The following is a 25,245-nucleotide window of genomic DNA, read 5'->3' as shown; positions in this document are numbered from 1 at the left end:
TCTCTCTCTATATATATATATATATATATATATATATATATATATATATATAGTCACACACACACATACACACACACACACACACACACACACACACACACACTCAAAGGCAAGCGGTTGGCACAGGTGATGGGTCAGGCTTGCATCCAGGAGTCCCCACATGACGCCAGATCAAGGATTCTCCCAAAGCACTCTACTGCTACACAGAGTGGAGAGGGATGGCATTGCCACAGCTGTGTTAAGAGGATGTGCTTCTCACTGTGGCTGTGGTGGCTGTCCTATGAATCCAGGCACCCTACAAGGGCTGATCCAGGATTTCTGACCATGACATGTAGACGCTATCTCCCTATTAAGTTTGCACACTCCACAGTGCTCCAGTTATTGCAAATGGGGACCATGGAAATGGCTGAGAGACCAAAGGGAAGGGACTCACAGGGACTTCAGGTCCATTTCTCATCTCAGCTCATCAGGAGAGCTTTAAGGACAATCCTAGGACACCAGGAACTCAGATCTGGGGCACAAGTCTTGTGAATGGGGATACAGATACTTAGCACATCTATGCTGGGTTCAGACACTGCACCCAGCACACATCACACACAAGTCCGGATTCTGCCTGTACTGACACTGCACACATCTCCCCACCCATCAGAGGAACTATTTCACTGTCTGGAAATTCCTACTGTTCTCAGATCACACACATGCACACACACATGTACTCCCCTACAGCCCACACACCATACTAGCCTGTACACACACGGCGCCCACTCAGAGTTCCCAAACAGAACTCCATGACTCCCTCCCACACTGAGGGGCCCTGCGCCCCTGCCGGGCCCTCTCCCAAACCCTCTGGCAAGCTAAACCAAGCTCAACCTTAGGCTTCCCTGACCTCTTTCTCTTCCATCCAGCTTCAGTTTCCCAACAACCCCAGATTCAGGCTTGGGGAAACTTTTCTTCAGGTCCCTAAACTGGAAAACCCGGAGATTTCTGGTTCTGCCCTAATCCTTGGACACGCACAAGTCATAGATCTCCTGACAGACCCAGTAGGGCGAGGTCACCGAAGGCAACCCTCTGTCTGCGACCTGGGGGTGATGGCAACAGCAGCTGTCATCGGAGGATGTGTCGGGGATAGGGAAAGGTGTCGGCCCCGCGCTGAGCTGGGGGCACAAGGAAGGTCGCAGTGACACGCAGGAGGAGCGCAGAGAATCTGCTGCTGTTGCTGTTGCTGCTGCTGCTGCTGCTGCTGCTGCTGCATCTTCAGAGTCTGGGGCGACAGCCGCGCCCCCGGCTGAGGCGCGCGGAGCTGTCCGTTCAGCACCACCGCGCCGCGCCCCAGCGCAGGGACCGCGCCAAAGCGCACCAGCTCAGCTCCCGCTCCTGCTCCGCGGGCGCCTGCGGCGTGGGTTCCTGCCTCTCTCGGAGGGTGAGGGGCGCGCGGATCCGGAGACAGGGGCTCCAGGAGCGTTGGGGCCACGCAGCCACCTGTGAGCCTCTCGCAACTGCGGGCGGCTGCCGAGTGCAGGGCCGGAGACTGGAGGAAACGCTGGGTGGACCCCGCCCGCTGGCCCGCCGGGCGCACACACAGGCGCACACACACTCGCACCCGCGCGCACACGCACAGCCAGCCGGCAGCGGACACCGCTGAGATGCTCGCCAGCAGGTCGTGCAAGTTTCCCGCCGGCCTCGGCCGCGGGCGCTGATGCTCCCAGGTAAGTGCTTCCAGAACGCGCAGGGCGAGCCCGGGCAGCTCCGCTGGGTTAAGGCGCAGCGCACGCGGCCCCGGGGCACCGCGCCAGGAGGGCGGGGGAAGCCAGGGAGGGAACATGCAAAAGGGGCTCCAGTCGTGGGGGCTGAACACAGGGGACGCCGAGCTGTCCCCCTTTCTCCCGGCCCGGGAGACTAGAGCGGTAAATTTCCCCGCCCCCTCCCAAATCTGCGTGTCCCCCTTCTCGGCCCAGCCCTGCCGGTGCGTATCTCAGCTGTGGTCCCGCCTGTCTGCGGCGCGCGGGCGGGGGCGTCTTCTCCGCCTGCCTACCGGCAAGGTCAGCTCTCAACCCCCTGGGCTCTCAGAGCCGCTGGGGCGCGACCCTGGCACGAAAAAAGCGATGCTAAGACCCCTGGGGTGGGAGTGGAGGCGCTGCCAAACCAGTACATAGACCCCTGCCTTTCCTTGGGAGAAGGCCAACCCCCACAGAGCTGTTTCCCCACCTCAGTGCCCTTCAGCACTCAGAGACCCGCCTGGAGAGTACTGGGCCAGCAGGTATCCCTGCGGAGAAGGAGAAGGGCGCAGGGGCGGGGAGCGCCGGGCGCTCACGCTGTTCGGTTCCCTGGGCTTTCAGGTGTAGCGCCCCCGCGCGGCGCGGGCTGCAGGGCATCTCCAGCATGACCGGCCAGAGCCTGTGGGACCTGTCGGAGGCCAACGTCGAGGATGGGGAGATCCGCATCAATGTGGGCGGCTTCAAGAGACGGCTGCGCTCGCACACGCTGCTGCGCTTCCCGGAGACGCGCCTGGGCCGCCTACTGCTCTGCCACTCGCGCGAGGCCATTCTGGAGCTCTGCGATGACTACGACGATGTCCAGCGTGAGTTTTATTTCGACCGCAACCCCGAACTCTTCCCTTACGTGTTGCATTTCTACCACACCGGCAAACTTCACGTCATGGCCGAGCTGTGCGTCTTCTCCTTCAGCCAGGAGATTGAATACTGGGGCATCAACGAGTTCTTCATCGACTCCTGTTGCAGCTACAGCTATCACGGTCGCAAAGTGGAACCTGAGCAGGAGAAGTGGGATGAGCAGAGTGACCAGGAAAGCACCACATCCTCCTTTGATGAGATCCTGGCCTTCTACAACGACGCCTCCAAGTTTGATGGGCAGCCCCTGGGCAACTTCCGTAGGCAGCTGTGGCTGGCGCTGGACAACCCTGGCTACTCAGTACTGAGTAGGGTCTTTAGCATCCTGTCCATCCTGGTGGTGTTGGGGTCCATCATCACCATGTGCCTCAATAGCCTACCAGATTTCCAAATCCCTGATGGCCAGGGCAATCCTGGTGAGGACCCCAGATTTGAAATTGTGGAGCACTTTGGCATTGCCTGGTTCACATTTGAGCTTGTGGCCAGGTTTGCTGTGGCCCCTGATTTCCTCAAGTTCTTCAAGAATGCTCTAAACCTTATTGACCTCATGTCCATTGTCCCATTTTACATTACTCTAGTGGTGAACCTGGTGGTGGAAAGTACACCTACTTTGGCCAACTTGGGCAGGGTGGCCCAGGTCCTGAGGCTGATGCGGATCTTCCGCATCTTAAAGCTTGCTAGACACTCCACTGGCCTCCGATCTCTCGGGGCCACCTTGAAATACAGCTACAAAGAAGTAGGGCTGCTCTTGCTGTACCTCTCTGTGGGAATCTCCATCTTCTCTGTGGTGGCCTACACTATTGAAAAGGAGGAGAATGAGGGCCTGGCCACCATCCCTGCCTGCTGGTGGTGGGCTACAGTCAGTATGACCACAGTGGGTTATGGGGATGTGGTCCCAGGGACCACAGCAGGGAAACTGACTGCCTCTGCCTGCATCTTGGCAGGTATCCTTGTGGTAGTACTGCCCATCACCTTGATCTTCAATAAGTTCTCCCACTTTTATCGCCGCCAAAAGCAACTTGAGAGTGCCATGCGCAGCTGTGACTTTGGAGATGGAATGAAGGAGGTCCCTTCTGTCAATTTAAGGGACTATTATGCCCATAAAGTTAAATCCCTCATGGCGAGCCTGACGAACATGAGCAGGAGTTCACCAAGTGAACTGAGTTTAAATGATTCCCTACATTAGCTGGGAGGACTTGCTATCCTCAAACCCACATTGCTGAGCTGCCTCTTGTGCTTCTGGCACAGTACAGGCACCTTAAGGTTGTGGCGTAAGGAGTCTGCGCAACCCCAGAGGGGAGAGATGCATGGGATATGCGTCCCCGGTTGCTTTTGCAGTGTTTAGAATCATTTTTAGAGGGTGGTGTGTCTAACACCATGCCTTTGCACCTTTCAACGAAATGACACTCACTGGTCTTTGCATCGTGGGCATAAAATGTTCATCTTTCTGCCAGATGAGTACCCAGAATGCCAATTTCTCTGTCCACCATGTACACTATTCTAGTGCTTGTGCCCTGGTATTATGTGTGAGTTCTTTGTGTTCCTGTTTCTGAGGTTGTTGTGTGAGTTCTATACAAAAAGTCCCCTCAAATCTGTCCAGTGGAAACGTATCTATCTATGAGGTCAGCAAGGATATCATGAGATTTTGCTCACAGTCATGTGAAAAAAACCTCAGTTGTTTATCCCTTGCTTTCATTTAGTTTTAATACCAAATCAAAGAGAATGCAAAGTTAAGCACACAGGACCAATGCAAGCCTGTGAGTTGTTTTTCTAAATATCTGTAGCTCTGTGGCTTGCATGGGTGTACCAAACATTTTTAGAAAGATATATACTGATGTTTGTCTTGTAAATGTCACTCTTTGGAGAATGTTACTGTTAAACATGTAGTGAAGATAAGTTTATTTTTCCCAAAGAAGACATACATTAGGGACAGGGACTTCAGCTGAACATAGGCCAACTCCCAGGATGCTTAAATCTGAGTCCGAGAGTCCATGCAATCTAAGCTCTATCATTCATGGCTAGGCCTCCCTCTTTCCTAGGGTGATCATAGAGACATTTATTTCTGGCTGAGGTAGGTTCCTGGTCTAAGCCATTGACCAAAGTTTGCTGTCTTAGATATTAGCATGTTTTTGAAATATTTAATTTTTAAGACATTTAAGAATTAGGTTGTGTTGTCTTTCTCAGCCTAGAAGAGGCTTACTGTTGTATTGTCTCCCTGAGGGGAACATTATTAGGTTGCTAGCAAGAGCAGTAGCTTAAATACTTTTGTTGACTGCTCTAAAAGCTCATAAAATAAGATACCTTTTAATTCCAAGCAGAATTTGCCCAGATAGTTTTGCTTCTAGGATATTGTACATTGCATTTGATGTTAAGGTTGCCCTGAATTCCTACCATGACATGGTGATATAGAAGTGTATACTCAAAATTTAGATGTGCATGAAGACAGTGTGGCTTACCCAGGATGGAAACACTAAAGTTTTATTTCCATTCCAATTGCCATTTATTGGGGGAGGGTGGGTAGAGGCCAGGCAAAAGTTATAAAACAAAAAATTTCTACTTCATAAAATGTCATAAATAATTGTAAACTTCTTGAATAGCATAAGGCTGTTTAAAAGACCTTTAAACTGCTAAGCTTATATTTCTTCTCCAAAACGCCCTACCTCCTCTTTAGTTAACCAGCATATAACATTGAGAAGGGGAACCTGGCCCCTTTGTAAGATAATCCTTTTCTGTCATCTTCTAGGTAATCTAATGGTTTTCCAGGTGGCTTTCATTATAGTTCAGTCTTCTGCAAGGCTGTAGAATCCAGGGATCTAAGCAGGAAGTTAGGCAGGCTTTTATCCAAAGCTTGGGCCTCCCCTTATGAGGTCCATTTTGTGTTTTAGTAGGTTGAGGATAATCCATACTTCACAAGAGTGTGGAAAGGATATTCTCAGAGGTCTTTGTGTACTTGTAGTTGCCATAGCTACTGCAGTGTGGGCGATTTGTTGGTTGAATACATAGGCCAGTTATGCCCTTGAGCCTCCAGTTCAAATCCTTCCATCAGACTGAAGTCTCATGGTGGGGGCTCGGGGGAGAGGTGGCCATGTGCAGATGTGCCTATGTGCACAGAGTGCCTATGTGCAGATGTATATATATTTCTTAGAAGCATCAGGAAAGGGGAGATGACTTAAAGACAACAGACCAGTGAGTCAGAAGAGCAGGGTTATTTTTTCAGATTTTGCACATGGAATTTTTGGCTTTGGATGTTATTTTCCAGCCTTGGGGGGCAGAAAATTTACAAAATCATCCCAGCTGCACTGCAGGCAGGTGATGGTACAAACTTATGAGTACTGTCACAAATCTGTCAGGGTTGATGGTATCGGGTCACTGAGTGTGGTATCCATGGTCACTGACCATAAAGCTGTGCAAAGTGGAAACAAGGAAGGAGGCAGAATAACTCAGTCACTTTCCTGAGGATCTTTCCAAACAAGCAGTTTTACCACCAAAAAAAAAAAAAAAAGAGAGAGAGTTTTACCACCCTTAGTGGTTACATTTGCAGATACGAAAAGCTGGAAAACTTGACTTTTCTTTTTGGTAATGACTTGCATTTATCTGGTGCCTTTCTTTGGGGGAATCCCAAAATGCTTTAGAGACTGTGTTTTTAACATCTCTTGTACATATATATATATATATACACACACACACATATATACTTGTAAAAATATTCCTTTGCCTACTGGGGTCTTCAGTCACTTTTCAGCTTAAGAATATCTCAATAGTATTAAGTTTTCCAAATAGTGGTTTCAAATAACTGAAAGATAAGAACTCGGCTGGCTTGAACACTGCAGTGAATTCCCACAATAGATGGAGACTAAACTATGACCAGGGAACCCTCCCCTCCCCCAAGGTCCCATTGAAATGAGCCGTCTCAGAATCAAGGTGTTTGATTGACCTTGCTAGATAACTCTGCCTATTTGTAGCAATTCCTTCTAGTCCCAGAAACTAATCAGGGAGGTTAATTTTCTGCACCACTCTTAGCAAGCATGAGATGACATGTTTGGCCACAAAGCTATCAGACTGATCTGTAAACCTTCTTTAGGACAAAGTAGAAATGCTATGACTCATTTCCAGCTGTTGGCTTGAGAGCGGCATCACTTCCACCATTTGAAGATGGTTCTTTTCAAAGAACATTGGGACAAATATTTGGGCCAGGGTTTTCTCTCAATATATGGGACAAGCTTTTTGAAAGGCCTAGGTTGGGAAGTGATACACATTTATTACATGAATGCACGTTGGTCATAGGTTTGTGTTTTCCACCAAACCCCCATGTTTTCTGGGTTTGCTGTTGAGGAGGGGCATGTTGTAATGCCGAGCTGATTTGTAGCTCATCAGGTAGTAATTGGTATTTAATATTTGGATTTGTTATTTCTACTTATCTTAGTACTCAAATAATGGAACCACCTGCTAATTCTTGCCTCATTTCCAAGAAAATGATTTGTTATGCACTTTGGGATAGCAGCGGTCTATATGGGCTGTGCGGTGTCTACTTGAAGGCTTAACTGGTATTTCTTGTATGTTTTAACAGCATGACTTGTTACAGAGTTGTAATTTTAAATATTGAGAACGCTGTATTTGCGATGTCAGTTTTAACACTCATTAACACACTACTGTGCAAGCATCGAGGCGGGCTCTGCTCAACCATTATGTCTGATTGCTACACTTCAGTTTCTGCGCCTCGACTTGGGAATCAGGAGCGTGGCCAACACACTCAGGACTCCAGGCTTGCAAAGCATGCAGATTAAATAGGAAAGTGTTTATGCTTCCTTGAGGCCCTTCTCTTACATATGGAGTGGCAAACACAGCTGGGGATTGGATTTCCTGCGGAAACCTGGGTTTTTCCAGCAATGATTGGGAATGGTTGGTTGTCTGTCCTTCAGGCAGATAGAGGTGTGGTCCCTTTCTTGCCTGGATCAAGAGCCACTAGAGTGCTTGGCAGAAGGAATGGTCATGTATTCTTGGAGTCCTAGTAAACCAGAGGTGCCTGCAGGATTCCCCCCGGCACTGTCCTGCTCGATACCTTTGCTGGCAGCCATGCCTGCCATCCTGGGTACCACTCTTCCCGCTACTGAAGTAGCTCCTGGTGGTAAATTGGGTACTGGGTAACCATAGTTTCTTGCCTTGTTAGGTGTAAATACTGGTGGGAATTCCTGGATCCAGCTCTTAGCTCTACTTACCCAGGACTTAAGAATCTGAAGGCTGCAGGGAACCCAGAGGAAGGGTGCTGGGCTGACTGGCCTCCGTAACTATTTGCCTCTCTGAGCCTCATGTTCCACAGCTGCAAAATTAAGAGATTGGATTAGATGGTCTTTATGTCCCTGCTCACTTGTTTGCTTAAATTTAAAAGCAGAATTTTGCATTCTTCCCTATGTTCTCATGACAGCAGTGAGCAGTTTCTGATGTATCTAACTTATTTTTAAGCAGAGCAGAGGGACTGCTTACAAACAACCTCCTATTTGGCATCATTTTTCTCTTCAGCAGGCAGCCACAATAGAAGACAGTTTTAGGGACAACCGTATCAGAGAAATGCTTGGGCTGATTCTGTTCCAAGTGAATAGAGTTTTAAAATCATCAGCAATTGTCTCCTTTGGGCTTTATATTATTTACACCTAATCTGAATTCCTGCTATTAAATATCATCAGGCAGAGAAGAAAATCACACCGATCCCATTTGGTTTTAGGGCTAACTGCTCACTTTTGTTTGTCACCTTGTGATGCCTGGAAGAATCCCCGTTCCCATAAGATTCTTGGGTTGCACCAGGCCCCTAAGTATACAGGGCAGAAGATTCTCCCTATCCCATACTTAACTCACACTGCTGAGCAGGGGAATCCACAGCGTCCTCTTCCTAAGCCAAGGCTGAGAAAGAACACGTGGGTACATGTGCAGCACTGAGAAGGTTCTGGAACCTTACCATAACCGTTGCATCTCCATCAAGTGGATGTGATTCATCACCTCCCTCTAGCAGGGGTATAAACAGATGTGAGGGTTATTTTGGGGCCACGAGGCCTTGCATCTTAAAAGGAGAAGCAAACACCTCTTCTAGAAGGAAGAGCTTAAGCATAGCACTCACGTGGTTATTGTGTCCTTTTCTTTACAGGAGAACTTTTAACTAGCACTTCAGGCCAAGGATTTGACATGGGTGTCACATCCCATTGATAACTGCAGATCTGAAAAGCTGCCATGCTTTCCTCCTCCTGTGACCTCATTTATCACTAACACTGTCCTCCTGGCTAGATTCTCCCAAGCAGATGACTAGGTCAGCAGCTGACAAGCTGATGCAATTGGAAAGACAGATACAAGCCCAGCCTCAAAGACCTGGCTGAGGGGCAAGAGGCAGGGCGAGGGAGAGAGGGCAGGCATGCCTTGGAGCTGGTGTAAGTTCCTACTGAAGGAAAAGGGGATAGGAAGAAGCCAGGAAAAGGAGGGAGTGGAGAAAAAATACAGGAGAAAGTGAAAAAGAGAAAAGGCAGAGAAGAGAGAAGGGAAAGAGCAGAGAGTAAGTCAGGGAGAGGCAATTTTAATGATGTTCTTTAGGCCTTCTTTCGAATTTATTGTGTTTCCAGTGAACACAGGCCCCCATGGCTTCCTGCAAGGTAACAACTGCTGGATCACTCCCCTCTTCTCCTCCAAGAGCCTCTCCTCTCCTCCCACCTAGTCTAAGGTTTCCATGGAATAGAGGCCGTGGGGAATACTGAACACATTTTGGGTGAAGAGGGTTGTAAGGACACAAGGGAAGGAGAAGAGGCTCTCTGTGAAGATGGGACTCTGGACTCTGAACAGGGAGGGAGCTGGGTGTTGGTCAGACAGAGGATGCAGGTGGGAGTCAAGGATGGAGAGATGGAGGGAAGAGAACAGGAGGAAAGCTCTTCCTCCATGAGCAGGGACGGTCACAAACCAAAGCCACAAAGGCAGAAGTAGCCCAGCACATACGAGAAACATCCAAGTCAGTGTGGCTGAAAAGAAGCCTGAGCAAAACCATCTAAAATGCTTGAGCTGCATTCTTCTGTCACTGGGTGGGACATCCTGACTAGATTTATGATAATAGAATGTGACTGGCAGCAGCTTGGTAGCGTAGGAAGGAGCCTAACCCTCCTTGAGGTCACGGCCTTAGTGCAGGCCAGATTCAAAGGGAGAGAGGTGAGGAGGAAGGTGCAGGCAGGTCGACCAGGAGGCCTGCATCAGGACAGGGTGGTGGGGGCAGACAGAGGGACAGGAAGGACAGCTTCTGGGTTCGGGCTGGATTGGTGGCTGGGTGATGATGGTGTGGAGAGGCGCAGGGAATCCTTAGATCCCTCCTTGAACCTGCAAGAAGCACAGATGGAAGTGTGGGGTGGGCAGACAGAGGCCTGGATGAGTCATTGGCTTAGAGATGGAAGCTGAGGCCACGGGAGCAGGACAGGGGCGAAAACAAGAAAGAAAAGCACCCCTTTTAGAAGACAGGTATTTGAGGGACAGCCAGAGGAAGAGTGGGCCCCAAGACCTGCACAGCCCTCCTTTCCCAGAGAAGCGCCAGCGTGGGTGATCACCACTGGGGCCTGGGCTTTCCTCTTCAGCCATTTCCTTATTTTATCTCTGTGATTGGCTTCTGTTCCTGCCTCTCCTGCAAAACTGCTCTCTTTGATGGTCAGTGCTTCCCTAATAGATAAGTGCAGTCGCCTGTCCTCGGTTCTCAGTTCCCAAATTCTTTAACCACATAGGCGAATCTCTAAGTTCTCTCTCACCCCCTTCTCTGATTTTTGGGCCCCGCACGCTGTTGGCTCTGCTGGTTTTTCATTCTCCTCTTGACTTTCTCCATCCCCCACAGTTCTGTCACACAGCCTGCAGTGTTCTTCAGCCACACCCAAACTCTGCTAGAATGTGGATGAGGCCTACCTCTCCTCCTGGCCCCACCTCACCTGGGCCCCTTGCCTGAGTTACCTGTGTGTATTTGGAAGTCACCAGGGTAATGTGGGACTTATCACCTTCATTCTAAACTCCCTCCTGACTTCTTCCTCGCTTCTGTTAATGGGACCACAGTGCTCCAGCCACTTAGGGTAAATTTTCTGTCATCTTTAACTCTCCCCCATTTATTTATCTTTTTTTTTTTTTTTTGACCACAGCAGTCATTTGCCAACAGCTGCCTAACTGTCCAGTACCATACTAGATTTGAGGGAAGTAAATGGAAGGATGTTATTCACGGTCATTAAGCAATATAGACTTTAGAGTCACTGGCATCAAAATCATCTGGGGAGCTTTCAGCAAAGTCAATCTCTGGACGTCACCCATCTATAAAATCAAACTCTTGTGTGGGAGCAGAAATCTGTAGTTAAAAAGCAGTCAGGTGCTGGGGATCAGAGCCAGGGTCTCATGCATGCTAGGCAATCACTCTTCCACTGAGCTACATCCCCAGATATGCCAGGTGATTTTTCTTTTGTGTTTTAGTTAGAGTCTCACTAAGTTGCTGAGGCTGGCCTTGAAATTTTGGTCCTACTGACTCAGCCTTGGAATCATTTGGGATTAATTTAGGATTACTGGCATGAACCTGCACCACACCTGGACAAGGTGATTTTGAAGCAGGTGGTTTTCAGACCATGCCTGGAGAAAAGCCATCTAGGGGTGCCCCTTCACTGTCCCGGCAGTCCCCCTCATTCCCACACCCACTGGGCTTCAGGTCTGACCAATGCTTTCATCAGAGCGCTGCCGCACCTGGGCCCATGGTATCCATTCTAAAGACTCCCTAGGCTTCAGTCCTTATTAACACGTGTTTTGTTAATTCCCCACAGACTCATGTCTAGGGCTGTCCCAACTGATTCTTCCTATGTTACATTGTTTCCCACCCCCAGAGTTTATCTTTCCCCTTTCAGTATCTTAGACCTACTGGTGACTTCTTTAGCCACTCCTGGTGTTTATGTTAAATACAACCACAGATAAGAAGGGTTAGGAATGAAAACGTGGAAAATCCACATGGGCCCATTAAGGGTCTAAGACAGAGAAAAGGGCCTATTTAGAAAGGAGGTGCCTTTCAATGGGGCAACAGGGGCAGGCCACAGGGTTATGAGAGGTTTGAAGCAAGGGACACACAAAGTTGACAGCCCAAAGGGTCTGGTGATATGAATGTTAGATGACCAGAATCCTCACCCCTTCATAGGTGGCCAGTTCTGAATCCCAGACTGACAATCTCTCAACGGGATGTGGGCTGTCCAGAGGTCCCTGAACACCTAGGAATGTGGCCTGAGCAGACTGACTGGGTAATGTGGCAGAAACAGAATTGGGGTTCTTGGGGAGGGTTTTTGCACTCAAAACTCTTTTCATCGCCTACATCTCCAGACATTTAAAGAATTCTGAGCTATTTTCAGACCTACTATGAAAAGAACCGAGGTGTCAGCAGTCAGACACCCGTCTAACTGTTTCCTAAGAGTGGAGCTGGCACGACTCACTTTTGATCTGTCAGCCTTCTATCGACTTTTCTGGCAAACTTTGTGAGTCTGTCAGGGCTGACTCTACAGGGAGCAGCTGAATTGTAATCCACTGTGTTCAGGGTCAGTTATTACAAAGGTCACCCTCATGGGGATGTATTCTGCATTTCTTTTTGTGGAAAGTGTGGGAGGAGAGGAGGGAAACAACCGTGCAGAGAAACCAGGGTGTCCTGGGCTTTCCCTCTGGCTCCTACAGAGAAGCCAGGCAGCTTTCTTTATGCCTTCCTTGGATTTGAGGACTGCTTTTAAAATAAGGAGCTGGTGGGAACAAACAGAGCTCCAGAAGTAAACCAATTCTACTCTGGCCTTCACTCTGCCTAGGAACTTGGGAGCCAATGAGTTGAGGCTCAGAAGGAGGATGGTGATGTTCTATGTGCAGCATTTAAATATATTACTATGTAATTTTCCAATTTTAAAGCATGAGCTCACTGATTATTCAATAACTTCCCTATTTTTAAAAAAACCTGTGTGTGTGTTTGTGTGTGTGTGTGTTTGTGTGTGTGTGTGTGTTTAAAGCCCTCTTATGATTAAAAAAAAAAAATTCCAGCCAACCCAAAATCTCTTGACCTTCACATTTGCCTGGGCTTCTCTGCCTTCAGTGGAATATGCAAATGTGTGTCGAAGCTTTAGAACTAGCAAGACTTTTCTGAGTCTGAGGGACTGGTTTGTGATGATATTTCAGGGAAGAGTTTGATGCTTGAAAACTGGAATGTGCAGATGTCACATATTCAATGAGACTGGAGCGCAGGCCTCAGCAACACTGCCTGCAGAGCAACCAAGAGGCAGAACTACTTTAAACAAGAGCCATTGTTTACTGGGTGCAAAGCCATTGGCCACACCCTGTACCAGATGCAATGGGAAGGACTATCCCCTGACACCCAGGGCCCCCAGCCTCCAATGGGAGCCATGGGGTGAAAAGGCACCTCAGATGGCCTTTCAGGAGCAGGTAGCAGGTTTAATATGTCACAGAGGGACACGTGCCCGTGTTTGTGTGTGTGCACATGCCTGAGAGTCTCTGTGCATGTATGTGTCTGTATTTGTCTCTGTGGGTCTCTGTGTGTGTCTGTGTGCCCGTGTGTTTCTATCTGTGTAGCCACACACATATGCTTGATTGCTTTGTGTGTATCTGTGTGTGTCTTTGTATGTATGTACTTATATGTGTGTCTCAGTGTCTGTGTGAATCTCTGTGTTTGTCCATGTGCCAAGCTATATGTTTGAATCCATTTGTGCCTTTGTGTGTGAACATGGGGGTGACAGGAGACAGGGCAGCCATACCCTTTGGGAGAAGGGGGTGGAAACAGCTGTTCTCCGGGGCTCCCGTGAGACGTTACTTCCATGGAGAGGCTCCCTCTGAGCCAACAGAATTTAAACTACATTTTCTGCCACCCAGTGTCTCTCCCTTATGTTGTCTTATAGCATCGGCTCCTTTTCTTTCTTAGGCATTATAGTAATTTTTCATTTGTGTTAGTGGGTAATATCTGTCACCCTCACTGGTCTGGAAGCTACTTGAGTGCAGAAATGTTTATCTCCAGTGCCCAGGACAGTGCCTGGCACAGAGTAAATGCTGACAAATGACAAAGGAACCAAGGACAGGGGGCTGTCTCATTGCTATGAAGCTGGGTAAATTGCATGGCCCTGGGCAGCCAACTTAACCTGCAGCACAGCTGAAGCGAGGGTGGGGAGGCCTCTGTAAAGAGTTTGCACTGCACTGACATTTTTAGCAAACCTTCCCGGCTGGAGACCTGTGATGTGCTGGTCAAGCAATGCCACCAACAATGAGATGGCAAGGAACAGCCTTCCTATGAGACCCAATTCCAAATGAGCTCTGGGACTGAGGAAGTCTTGCCAGATGTTCCCGTTGGGTTATGACTAATGTGGGAGCCAGTTTACAGGTGAATCATGTCAAAAGGAATATACGCACCTAATTCCTCTGGGGCAGGGTCCAGCAGAGAGTGTCCATGTTGTCAGGCTTTAGAGCAGAGGTCACTAGATGTGCCCATAGTTGGAATGCTAAGTATCACTTGTGCTGGTTAGAGAAACAGTCTTAACATTAATTAATATTTCATTGCTTGTCTTCCAGAAAAACAAAACACAAAAACCAAATGTGAGCCCTTTATTTAAAGGTCTCCTCTTTGTGACAAGCTAAGCAGAATGTGGTCTGCATACTGATTTGGTCCTGCAGTTTGCTGGCTGGAACTCTAATCCAGCTGGTAGGGCATGTGCTGGTGCGGGAAGAGCAACTTGCAGTGTGCACAAGTCCCCCCTGCGCTGGTGTGAGATGTGAGGCAAGATAGGCACCACTCTGGCCTTCACTGAGGCGGTAACGCAGAGCTAGGGCTTATGGGGGAGCAGGGTCATCAGAGGGAAGAGCCCTGTCAGATTCCTGAGAACAGGACCAGACAGGACCAGGGACAGCTGCTGCCAGCTTCAAACTCCACTGGGGCAAGCTACACCAAACTGAAGGCTGAGAGAGGGCTTGGGAGGCTGCTGGGAGGGTGGTTGGTGGGGCCTTGGGGTGATGGAAGGAATCTAGACCTTGCAAATGTAGGAGGCACAGCCAGAGGCCGAGAGCCCCAGGCATAGGCTGTTGGGAGGCGGTTATAGTTTCTAGACTGGCAGTCTTCAGGCAAATTTATTCTATTTCATTTTGAAATTTATTTCCTTTTAATTTATTTTTCTAAATTTTTTTAAAATATATTTTTTAGCTATAGATGGGCACAATATTTTTATTTTTATTTGTTCATTTTTATGCCATGCTGGGGACCAAACTCAGGGCCTTATGCATGTGAGGCAAGTGCTCTACCCCTGAGGTACAACCCCAGCCCCTCTAAATTTTAATTGTGATAAAATATATATAACATAAAATTTACCACTTTGAGTGTATAATTCAGTGGCGTTAAGTCTATTCATATTGTTGGGCAACCATATTCACTGTCTCTTGACTTTTTCATTATCCCAAACTAAAACTCTGCATTCTTTAAACCACATAACCCCATCCTGCCCATATTTTGTTTATGTGTGTGCGTGTGTGTGTGTGTGTGTGTGTGTGTGTGTGTGTGTGTACATACAGTGTAAAAACTTCACAGAAATTTTCATTAAAATTCTAGGTCAGATATTTACTAGCTACATGAACTTGGTTAAGTAATATCATCTTTAAAGCATCTGTCTTCTTAGGTCAAGTATATGGATGATAATGTCATGTTAATAGTTAATATTCACTAACCACTATTTCAAGAGCTTCCCATGTATTAACTTTCTTACCGTATCTATAAAATAGGTCCTATTATTATTCCCTGTGGTAGATGAGTAATCTGAAGCATAGAGAGTAACTAGCCCAATGTCACACATAACATGTACCTTATAGGAAGGACTGTTGTAAAGAAAGTGTCAGGCATGGAGCTGGTGCTTAGACCTGAGGTTCTCATTGCCCTTTCCAGGAATCCTTACTGGGAATGGTGTACACAGTCTATGTAATAAGAGTTTTTTTTTTTTTGTCTGTCAGGCAATGCATTTATAGTCATTGTTTCATTTTAGCCTTTGACCCAATACTAGGATGTAGATATTTTAAATGTAGTTTTAAAATGCAGTAATTTACAAGTAATAGTTGAATGCATTTGTTATTAAAAATTAAAATTTACATTAAAAAACTTACTCAAAACACACACGGTCACCACCCTTCAATATCAGTCCCCTACTTCGAATAATTGCTATTGCTGCATTGGTGTACATCCTTCCAGAGTTTTTCTACAAATTTACATATCTCTATACCTGGAGAATGGGGAAGTGGTTTTGTGGATGGCTTTATTCTGGAAACTTCTTAACATTTTTCAGAAATTTTCCATAACTATTTATAAAGACCATCCTCATTCTTTTCGACTGCATTGTGTGGTTGTACCAAAGTTCATTTAAACACGTCCCTCTGATCTGATGATCAATTAGATGCATAATAGCTTCATTTGGAGACTGAGTGCCTTTTCCATGCCACTGGGAAGTGGTAGAGCTGGGCTCCATCCCCCTTCTTTCTGTGTCCAAAGCTGAGCCATAACCACTAAAATGTAAATCAACACAATTAAAAGGGTTTTCTTTAAAGTCAGATGGAAAGTCAGTATTACTCTCCACATTTATTTGTTTGGCCCACACTTATTAAGAATCTGCCATGTGCCATTACAGATGTTGGGAATCTCTTGGCTTCAGCTTTGCCTCAAGCTTCTGGCCTGTTGTCAAATTTGTTGGCCATTCCTTTTGCTCTTCCCTTTCCCCAGAATTGGCACAGTTCTCATGCCTTCTCACCCACTGCTCTACCTGAAAAATTAAAGATATCTCTTCATTTTTGTTCATGTTTCTATATTATTGACTATAGAATTATAAGAACAAAAAGCAACCATCGCAGAGCCAAAGCCAAAGCAAAAAAAAAAAAAAAAAAAACTACATTCTCTTTTTCTTATTTTTGTGAAGCATCTGTGACACATCATTCTGTCTTGCATGAATCAGTCTAGACATGCTCTCTGAAGAATTCTGGAGAAGTGACCATTTTCACTCCACACAAACAGTAAAGAAGCTCACGTCTCTCCCTTTGGAGAGTGGGCCATATTCATCCGGGCTCTATAATGTGGTTGAATGCGGGGACACACCAACATGTGTCATCTAAACTTTCATGACCAATTAGATAATTATTTGTTCCAGGGCAAAATAAATGCTTCCTTAGGTTTCAGGAATGATCTGACTCAGGTTTGGGAAATGATACAAAGGACAATTTTTGCATTGTTAGACCCATTCTCATGGAAGCAGTTTGTTTTCAACATATTTCTTTGCCTGCACCTCTGTTCATTAGTTTTCCCATTCACTCATCCTGCAAGTACTGAATGATATTGGAGACAGTGATGAGAAAAACAGACATGATTCATGCCTCATGGAGGCACACAGGGCATTTATCACTTAAAAATTGGGTTTATAAGACTTTTAACCATTTCTCTAGATTCCAAATTTCAATCATGTTTCTTTTACCTGCAGTTCATTAGTATTCAATGAATATCTGTTAAGTGTTGTTGTGTTGGGGCCTGCACTGGTGCTCTGGAGATGAGAAAAAATGTGGGCACGGTCCTGACCCTCAGGTGGCTTATGGCTGGCAGGGCAGACAGACTAAATAAATGCTATAACAACACGGAAGGTACAGTGACCCATATCTAGGCCTACGGGGAGATGTTCCCGAACTGGACTGATAGAATTAGAGTTGGTCACTTCAAATTCAGGAGGGTGGGCAGGTGCTCTGGCAGACATGGATACTGAGAGTATCCAGAGATTGAGAAGAGAGAGGGAGGCAAGGTCCTGGTCATGGAGAGCCACGTTTGCTTTAATGAACTTTGTCTTGCAAGTGATGGAAATTCATGGCATTTTAGGGTGATAGTGCCAGCAGATGGTGGTGGGGATTGATTTAGGTGCCAGGAGCAAAGATCAGTTAAAGGGTTGCTGCAATAATCCAGTCAGGAGACATTAAGGGCCTGGATAGAGGAGGGAGAACAGATAGGAGGACTTGGATTCAAGAACTATTTGGAAGCCTGAACTGGCGGAGAGATAGAATGGCGTAAGTGAAAGGCAATGAAGATTCAAAGTGGAATCCCAGGTTACTATCATTGGCCACTGGATAGATGATGGTGGTACCAATTGGACAGAAAATACAGAACAAGAGTGTTTGGTCACATTGAAATTGAGGTATATGTGGAGCATTAAGAATGCCTGGCTGTGGAATTTTCAGAAGTCTAAGCTGAAGGTAGCATACATATATGTTTACTGAATCTAACATGATGCCATTGGCACATATTAGAAACACGATAAAAGATAGACCTGCACAATTCACCCATGTATTTACTCTGAGAATATTGATAACTGAATACTGACTGGATTGAATATTGATGGTATGCTACCTAGTGGTTGCCCTTAGAGAGCCACTTTCTATCTAGGTGCTAATAGTTGGGTTTTATGCTTTTGTCTTTTACATTCTCAAATTCCAAGGTGCAGTCATCACCATAATCAATTTTAGAACATTTCATTACCCTAGAAAGAACTCTGTACCCATTGTTTCATTCCTTTTTACTGCTGAACTATATTCCTTGTATGGATATACCATATTTTATTTTCTATTCATTGGTTGATGGATGCTTTTATCTTATACATTATCACTATCCAATAGAAATATAATATGAACTACAAAAGTGAGCTATACCTATAATTTTAAATTTTCTGGTAGCCACGTTTTTAAAAAGTAAAAACAAACAGATGAAACTAATTTTAATATTTTAACCTAACATATCTAAAATATTATTTCAATAGACAATACATATAAAAAACTGAGATATTTTACCTTTTTTGTGCTAAATCTTTGAAATAAGAGTGTATTTTATACTCACAGCACCTCTCAGTTTGGTCTGGTGACATTTCAAGTGCTAGTGGATGTCATGTTGGACACCACAGTTAGATAACAAACTCTTTCTGGTTTTCTTCTTCACTTTGGTTTTCAAGGAAGCTTTAGACTAAATTCACAGTAAAAAATTTTCATTAATATGATTCAGATTTCTTTCCTACATTTGTTTTCTATTTATCTTTTCTCATTTGTCTTAATTTATGCTACTTTGTTATTCTTGATACATCTTTCTTTGTAAATTGCCTTAATTAAAAGTAGGGACTAGGGGTTGTGCTTAAGCACTTAGGTAAGCCCACTACAGCTAAGTGGTAAAGCAGCCTAGCATGCACAAGGTCCTGCGCCCAATCCCCAGCAAGGGAGTGGGGTGGAAAGTGGAAATTGCTGACAAAATGAGATGAACTTTTCCCTCAGGGCACATGGCTAGTGAACCATATTTGAAGAGCTGGACTTAAGCCTGTTTCCGCAGGTGCTCTGCCAGCCATCTGCCCACCTCTCTCCACTCTTTGCCCAACACTTAACCTCAGTAAGCCTCCGCAGATAACATTATTTCTAGATACTTATAAAATAATAGAAATGAGTATAGTTGAGTATGACTAGTACATCTTGGCACCATGGAATTGGTCAGCTATTACTTAGAATTAACTTATCTAGAAAATTATTTAAAGAGTTTCTTTTGGTGATGGGTACAGACTACATGGTTCTATAAATTCTCCTCACAAGTAGGACAGAGAGGGCAATATAAATCATCCTCAACACATTTTTCCTAAATGCTTTTACTGAGTAGTGAACTTTCTCAGACACTGAAAGGTACACTAAAGATTCTTTCTCATCTCTGCCTTTCTGTATTTTTTCCCCTTCTCCAAATACCCTTCTCCCTGTCCTTAAACCCAGTTTGAATAATTCTTAAGTGCGGCCTTTCTCACTGCCACCTGCTACCAGATTTGTAAATGTCTTTGTAAGCACCATCTAGGCAGAAACCACGTCTTCTTTTCTGTGATCACACTTAGCATAGAAGCTGGCACAGAGATGGTGATCAGTGGATGGTTGTGGATGAGGAAAGAAAGAGCAGGCCCCTGGTGCTCAGTGGGTGCCAGGTACTGTTCTGAGGCTTACATCCCTGTCTCATTTCCTCTTCATAACCCTCAGATTGTCTTCTCTTGATAAAGAAGTGGAGACTTTTAGGAAGGATTAAGTAACTCATTCATGTTCATCAAGCAAGTTAGTGGCAAGCTTCAAAGGCACCTACCTTTGATGAGTTCCAATGCATAAGAGATTTAAGTGTTCTTGTCTTTTACAACAAGCTTAAGAACTGAAGAAATGGATTTGCCTCAGTTTGGACAAGGTAAGGAAAGGCCCCTTCTGCCAGGAGAATCTGTTGTTTTTGTTCAGCCAAGTTAGAAATGGTGCGGTCCTATGGGTGGATATTATGTATATTTGTATATATTTGCTATTACTGCTTTGGATAAATGTCAGGGGACTGAGTAAGGCATCAGGATTCACTGAACAAGAATAAAACCCCAGAAGCTCATTAGTAATGAAATTGAAATAACTTTGCATAAAGAACTTCAAAACATTCTCAGTGAACTTCTATGACTGCCTACCATATTCAGATTCAAATCATATTCTAAATCACTACTGGTTTGTTAAGGCACTTAATTTTGCCTTCAAAATAATAAAGCACTTTGTGGCAACTTTTAAGGCTCAGGTTCAGTAGTCCATTAATATCAGGTACTACCAGGTATAATTTTCAAAGATCACATTCTAAGAGGGTGAACTGATTTACAGTCATCAGCTAGTATACTTAAAAAAACCCTTTTATATACTTTCTGAAAGGTCAACATAGAATGAATTCATGAATTTTCATATCAATTCATTAATAATTAAACAGTTCTACATTTCAGATTCCTCAGTGTATCTTTTTTTTTTTAACATCAAAGTCTTCTGTTCCAAGTGCTATTATGTCTTCTCATTTGAATATTCTTGCCAAGAATATTTTCTTTTTAAATAGGAAAGAAAGCTGTCATGGAATAAATGGAAAGGCTGAAAACGCACAGCTGCAGGATTGCCCCCATCCAGCATGCTCTGTACACACTGAAACATTAGAAAGAGAATGTTTAAAAGCTGAGCGCTCTAGTCTCAGGTTTTATTTAGCTTCCACTCAACTAATTACCGATCACCTTGGAAAATCCTATAAAAATTTAAGACAACTAGTTGCTTGATTAAACACAGGCAGACACTGGGTTTTCTACAAGAAAAATTTTAGAACTCATTAGCTCTTAGTGCTTCCTCATAAAAAAAGATAGATATATGGGTATGATTCTATTTTGTAATTTTTGGTTAAAACTGTCATTGGTATCATGTTTTAGAATTTTTTTCTTTTGCTCTTCTCTTTTTTATTGTTCATATCCTTCTCTTTTCATTGAAAATATGAAGTCGTTTATGAATAGAATAATAAAAATGGTAAAATACAAAGGTAAACAGATTTTTTTAAAGGGATTTTGACCTGTGAGCTGGCCTGGGGCTAGAAGGTACTTCCTGGAAAGTTTTTGTGTACATGTGATTTTAACAGGTCAGGGGGAAGAAGGTGTGAGGACCAAGGACAATTATGGTATTTTTTCTTAGTTCCTTCCAGAAGAGGAAGGACAGTTATCTGAGTCTTCTGGAAACCGGGTGGCATACCCCCACATGGAAAACTCCAATAGTGCTCCAGACCCTGAACCTGAACAACTAGTCACTTTGACACACTCATAAGTATCCTATGAAAACAATATAAAGGTTACACATGGTAGGGAACCAGCTCTTACTATGTAAAGTGAACGAACTCATACCTCCAGATAATTCCTTTAAAAAATGTTTTCAGTTTTTATAAATACAGGATCAGGAAATATAGATTTGCAGATCACAGAATCTCATAAAGCTATTAAAATGTAAACTTGATTTTGAGTTTCCTGGAATGAAAGTAAACTGGGGCCAAGTAAATTACATAATTCACTTTTGTAAGGAACAAGAATGCTAACACTTTTGTGAAACAAAACTTTAGGGGCTGAAATTTCCTGATGGGTCTTCACAAATGTGGCAATATATGAATAAATGTCCACCTTAATAATAATCCCATATAACACAAATAGTTGTAAAGAGAGGGTGAAAAAAAGTTTAGCTTAATACAACTTTGCTCTATGTAAAAAGGAAATACTTTTAAAAATCAAATGTTAGATTCTTCTCAGTACAAACCACTACCTGAGAGTAGACTAATCCAGCCCTTAATGGAAAACATGTCTGGGTTCTAGAAGGGTGTAATTCACCTTAGAAGTAACAATAAATTTGCTTATCAACAAACAAAGTCTTTTTCTTTTTTTTTCTTGCAAAAACAATGCACTAAACCAAAAAGGATTAAAATTTTCTTTTTGAGCTAACACCCAGTGTCCTACGCTAGGAACTTTATATTAAAAGTGTTTTACATGTACATATTTGATCTTCATAACTGCTCATTATTACACATAAAGAAATTGAAACATATTGGTTGGGTTATTTTTGCCCAGGATAACAAATATGTAAAGAACTGGGATTTGAATCCTTGTCACTGAGCTTCTGATGCTAGACTCATTCCACTATGCTGACAAATGTTTCCCTAAAGTACTCATTATCAAAGAAAAACTGGTAAGGGAGATAATAGAATACATTATAGTTTACCAAAAAAAAAAACACAGTGTTCAAGGTGCAAGAACTCTACATGTATCCAAATAATAAAGGAAAAACATCCTCTTTAACTCATCTTGGAAGCTTGAGAAGCACCCTGCATTTTTCTGAACACACAGAAAGGATGTCATTTCAGGAAACAGGTTCCAATGAAATGTGAAAAAGGTAAAAACAGCTAACCAATGATCCTCTTCTAAGTTTTAATTATCTCCTAAATAGATGAGCAGGCAGGCTTAGCAACCCTATGCAACATTCTAGAACCAGACCTCCTGTGTTTATTAGACAATGTGGTCTAGTGGAAAAAGCAAAGATTTGGAGACAGATGGAACTTTAAAGCCCATACTGGCATTAACTAGCTATGTGACCTCATTTAATCTCTCCAATCCTTTCCTTCTAATCTTTCCTTTCTTTTTCATTGGAAGGAATATGCATTTTGTTGTGAAGTTTTCAGATAATGTATCAAAAGTACATGACTTAGCTCAAACAATGGTAGATGTTGTTGTAACAGTGACTGGATGCTTAAGACACAGCCTATATGATTAATGATGACAATTTCATTGTTTGAGCTCACTGCATTTAGTGAAACTTTAATATCAATTTATATCTAATATATTGGCAAGAAATGTAGTGAAACAAGACAGATAAACATCTCTGCTTTCAAGAACCTCACAACCCAGCAAGATAAAAGAATCATTATAATGGGCTTGGAAGCAGTTCTGTTTAGAGGAGAGAAAGGTCTCTTTCAAATAAAGAAATAACAGTAGATGAGGCCATAAATGTCAGTTGAGGATATTGCAGATCTTGAATACCAGGAGGCAGAGTTCACCTGTAATTCGGTAGGCAATACAGTGTGAGCAGAAAAGTGAGAAAAAGATCAGAATTTTTATTTAGGTAGATTAATCCAGTGAAGAAATTAGTGGTAGGGAATCTGGCTAATGATGTGAGAAGGACATAAACTTGGAATTGTTTTTCCAGGATTGATGGAAGAATGGAATTGGTTTTGTGTCTTTCTGTGACCCACAAAGGACTGGGAAGTGGTTGGCTAGGGGTGAATATGTTTTGTGTGGACTTGGACTGGATTCCTGGAGGACATGTCACCCTGGAGCACATGTTCAGTGGTATGGGACTGCCCACCTAAAGTATATAAAATTCCCTGGGTCTAGGTTGCATCACATTGCTCAAACAAGCAAAAAATAATAGCGCTCATTAGATTCTAGATTCATAGTTTTCTGTGCCAAAAAAAGAATACCTTGTACTCCAAAATATCATTTTGATGAAATATCTAATTAAATGTCTGTGCCTAATAATGGTTAGGTAAAGCAATGTAACTCCAATTATTTTTTTAATGTTCTATTTAGAATATCAGTATTTTCAGGATTTATTTTAATCATTAATCTTTATCATATAGAATAGGAAACAAAAATAGCATTCCTACTGAATGTTAATGTGTCAAAAATTTGAAAAGATTTCCTGTGACTAAGTTAAAAACATCTTATTAACGTATTATATAATTTCCGTTAGAGAAGAGAAGCTACATACCCATCAGTGAGTAGAGCGTGACTTGGGGGCTGTGCTTCAGTAAATAAGCAGAAGAAATATAAAAGCAGGTAAGTAATGTAGGTAAGATTGTCTGACACATAGTAAGTACCCCCAAAGTGCTGTTATTATTATTTTGAAATCCATTTAAATAAGTATATTTTTCTTCTTATTTAGGCCAAAGTAGCTCATAATTTGAACATAAAACTATGCTAAAAATAAGCTGTGTCAATGTATTGTAAGTCTGGAGAAATGAGTCATCTAAGTTCATAAAGTCAAAGAAAAAACTTTCTCATCTACAGGACAATATATACAACAATGCTGGCTTTGCAATGCGAGTAAACCTTGACTCATGAGCTTCGCTTACATTCACATACCGTATTTATTAAAGAGTGGGGGCGTGCAGAAAGTACGCTTACCTATTTTTGGAAAGTTCTCAGCAACCAAGGTCAAAATAAGAGGTTTCTTTTTAAACACATTAAAATATCTAGAAATATGCTTTCCTAAGTATCATGATTAATCAAAGGTTAACTAGACTTGAAGATTACTTTCAAGTATAGTTCTTAAAAACCTGTTTTTTAATTTTGTTTTGTTTTTTGGTAGGGGTGGAAGTGAGAAGATAGGAAAAGTTTCAAGATAGTTTTCCTAAAATGTTTTGGAGTTTCCTACAGCTTTAAAAGAAAACATCATCTATTGTTCTTAATTCTCTTAAATATGTGTGTTCATGTATATATATTTAAATAGATATAGATGTAACAGGGTATAAATTCTATTCACATAAAAATTACATTGTGATCGGAACATGACATTATTAAAAGGAGAACTCTTGTTATTATGAATTAGGGCTAACAAACAGGCCTCATGAAATAATTTGTACAGATTTTCTAATTTAGGCAAACTGGAGAGAACACATCTTCATTTGATGTAGGGGGGTTTGGCTTGGATGATAGCAAATAAGTCATTTGATTGTGTCAACCAGGCTAGGTGTTAGGTTGGTGGTGGTGGTGGGGGAAATAGGGCTGAGTTGAGTTGATCAGCTTATCTGACCATCCTAACAAGGTTTGATCCCCAGCACCACATTATAAACAAACAAACAAACAAACAAATAAATAAATAAAATAAAGGTATTGGGTCCATCTACAACTATATATATAAATGAAACAAACAAACAAAGGAATGGAAGCTGTCCAGAGATGATGTACCTTCTGTGGCAGATATTGGCAAATTCTAGCCACATGGTAAGGTTGTACTTACTTGCTTCTTTTTGTGCAAGAGTTTCATTCATTTCTTTGGTTTTAAACATTACTGGTCTGTTTGACCTATATAGTTAGGAGTGGCCATGTGACTAATTCTGAATACTGAGTTATGGATTACTTGACACATCACTGCTGCTAGAGTGAGCGTGACTTGCTAGGGCCCTCTCCCATTTATGGTGACCACAAATGTTGTATCAGCATGTCCTTGGGAGTGGATG

At 43.6% G+C, this 25,245-nt stretch overlaps 1 protein-coding gene across 1 annotated transcript; it reads left to right on the top strand.

Moving 5' to 3' along the window:
• Positions 1-2,379: 2,379 nt before the first annotated feature.
• On the top strand, positions 2,380-3,813 carry Kcns2 (potassium voltage-gated channel modifier subfamily S member 2). The gene has a single exon (XM_026384783.2). The coding sequence runs from the start codon at positions 2,380-2,382 to the stop codon at positions 3,811-3,813; it is 1,434 nt and encodes a 477-aa protein (XP_026240568.1).
• Positions 3,814-25,245: the final 21,432 nt, after the last annotated feature.

The sequence above is a fragment of the Urocitellus parryii genome, chromosome 7 (genome assembly GCF_045843805.1).
Source record: "Urocitellus parryii isolate mUroPar1 chromosome 7, mUroPar1.hap1, whole genome shotgun sequence".
NCBI lineage: Eukaryota > Metazoa > Chordata > Mammalia > Rodentia > Sciuridae > Urocitellus > Urocitellus parryii.
Note: the sequence above shows the minus strand (reverse complement) of the source record. Positions and strands in the feature narration are given on the sequence as shown.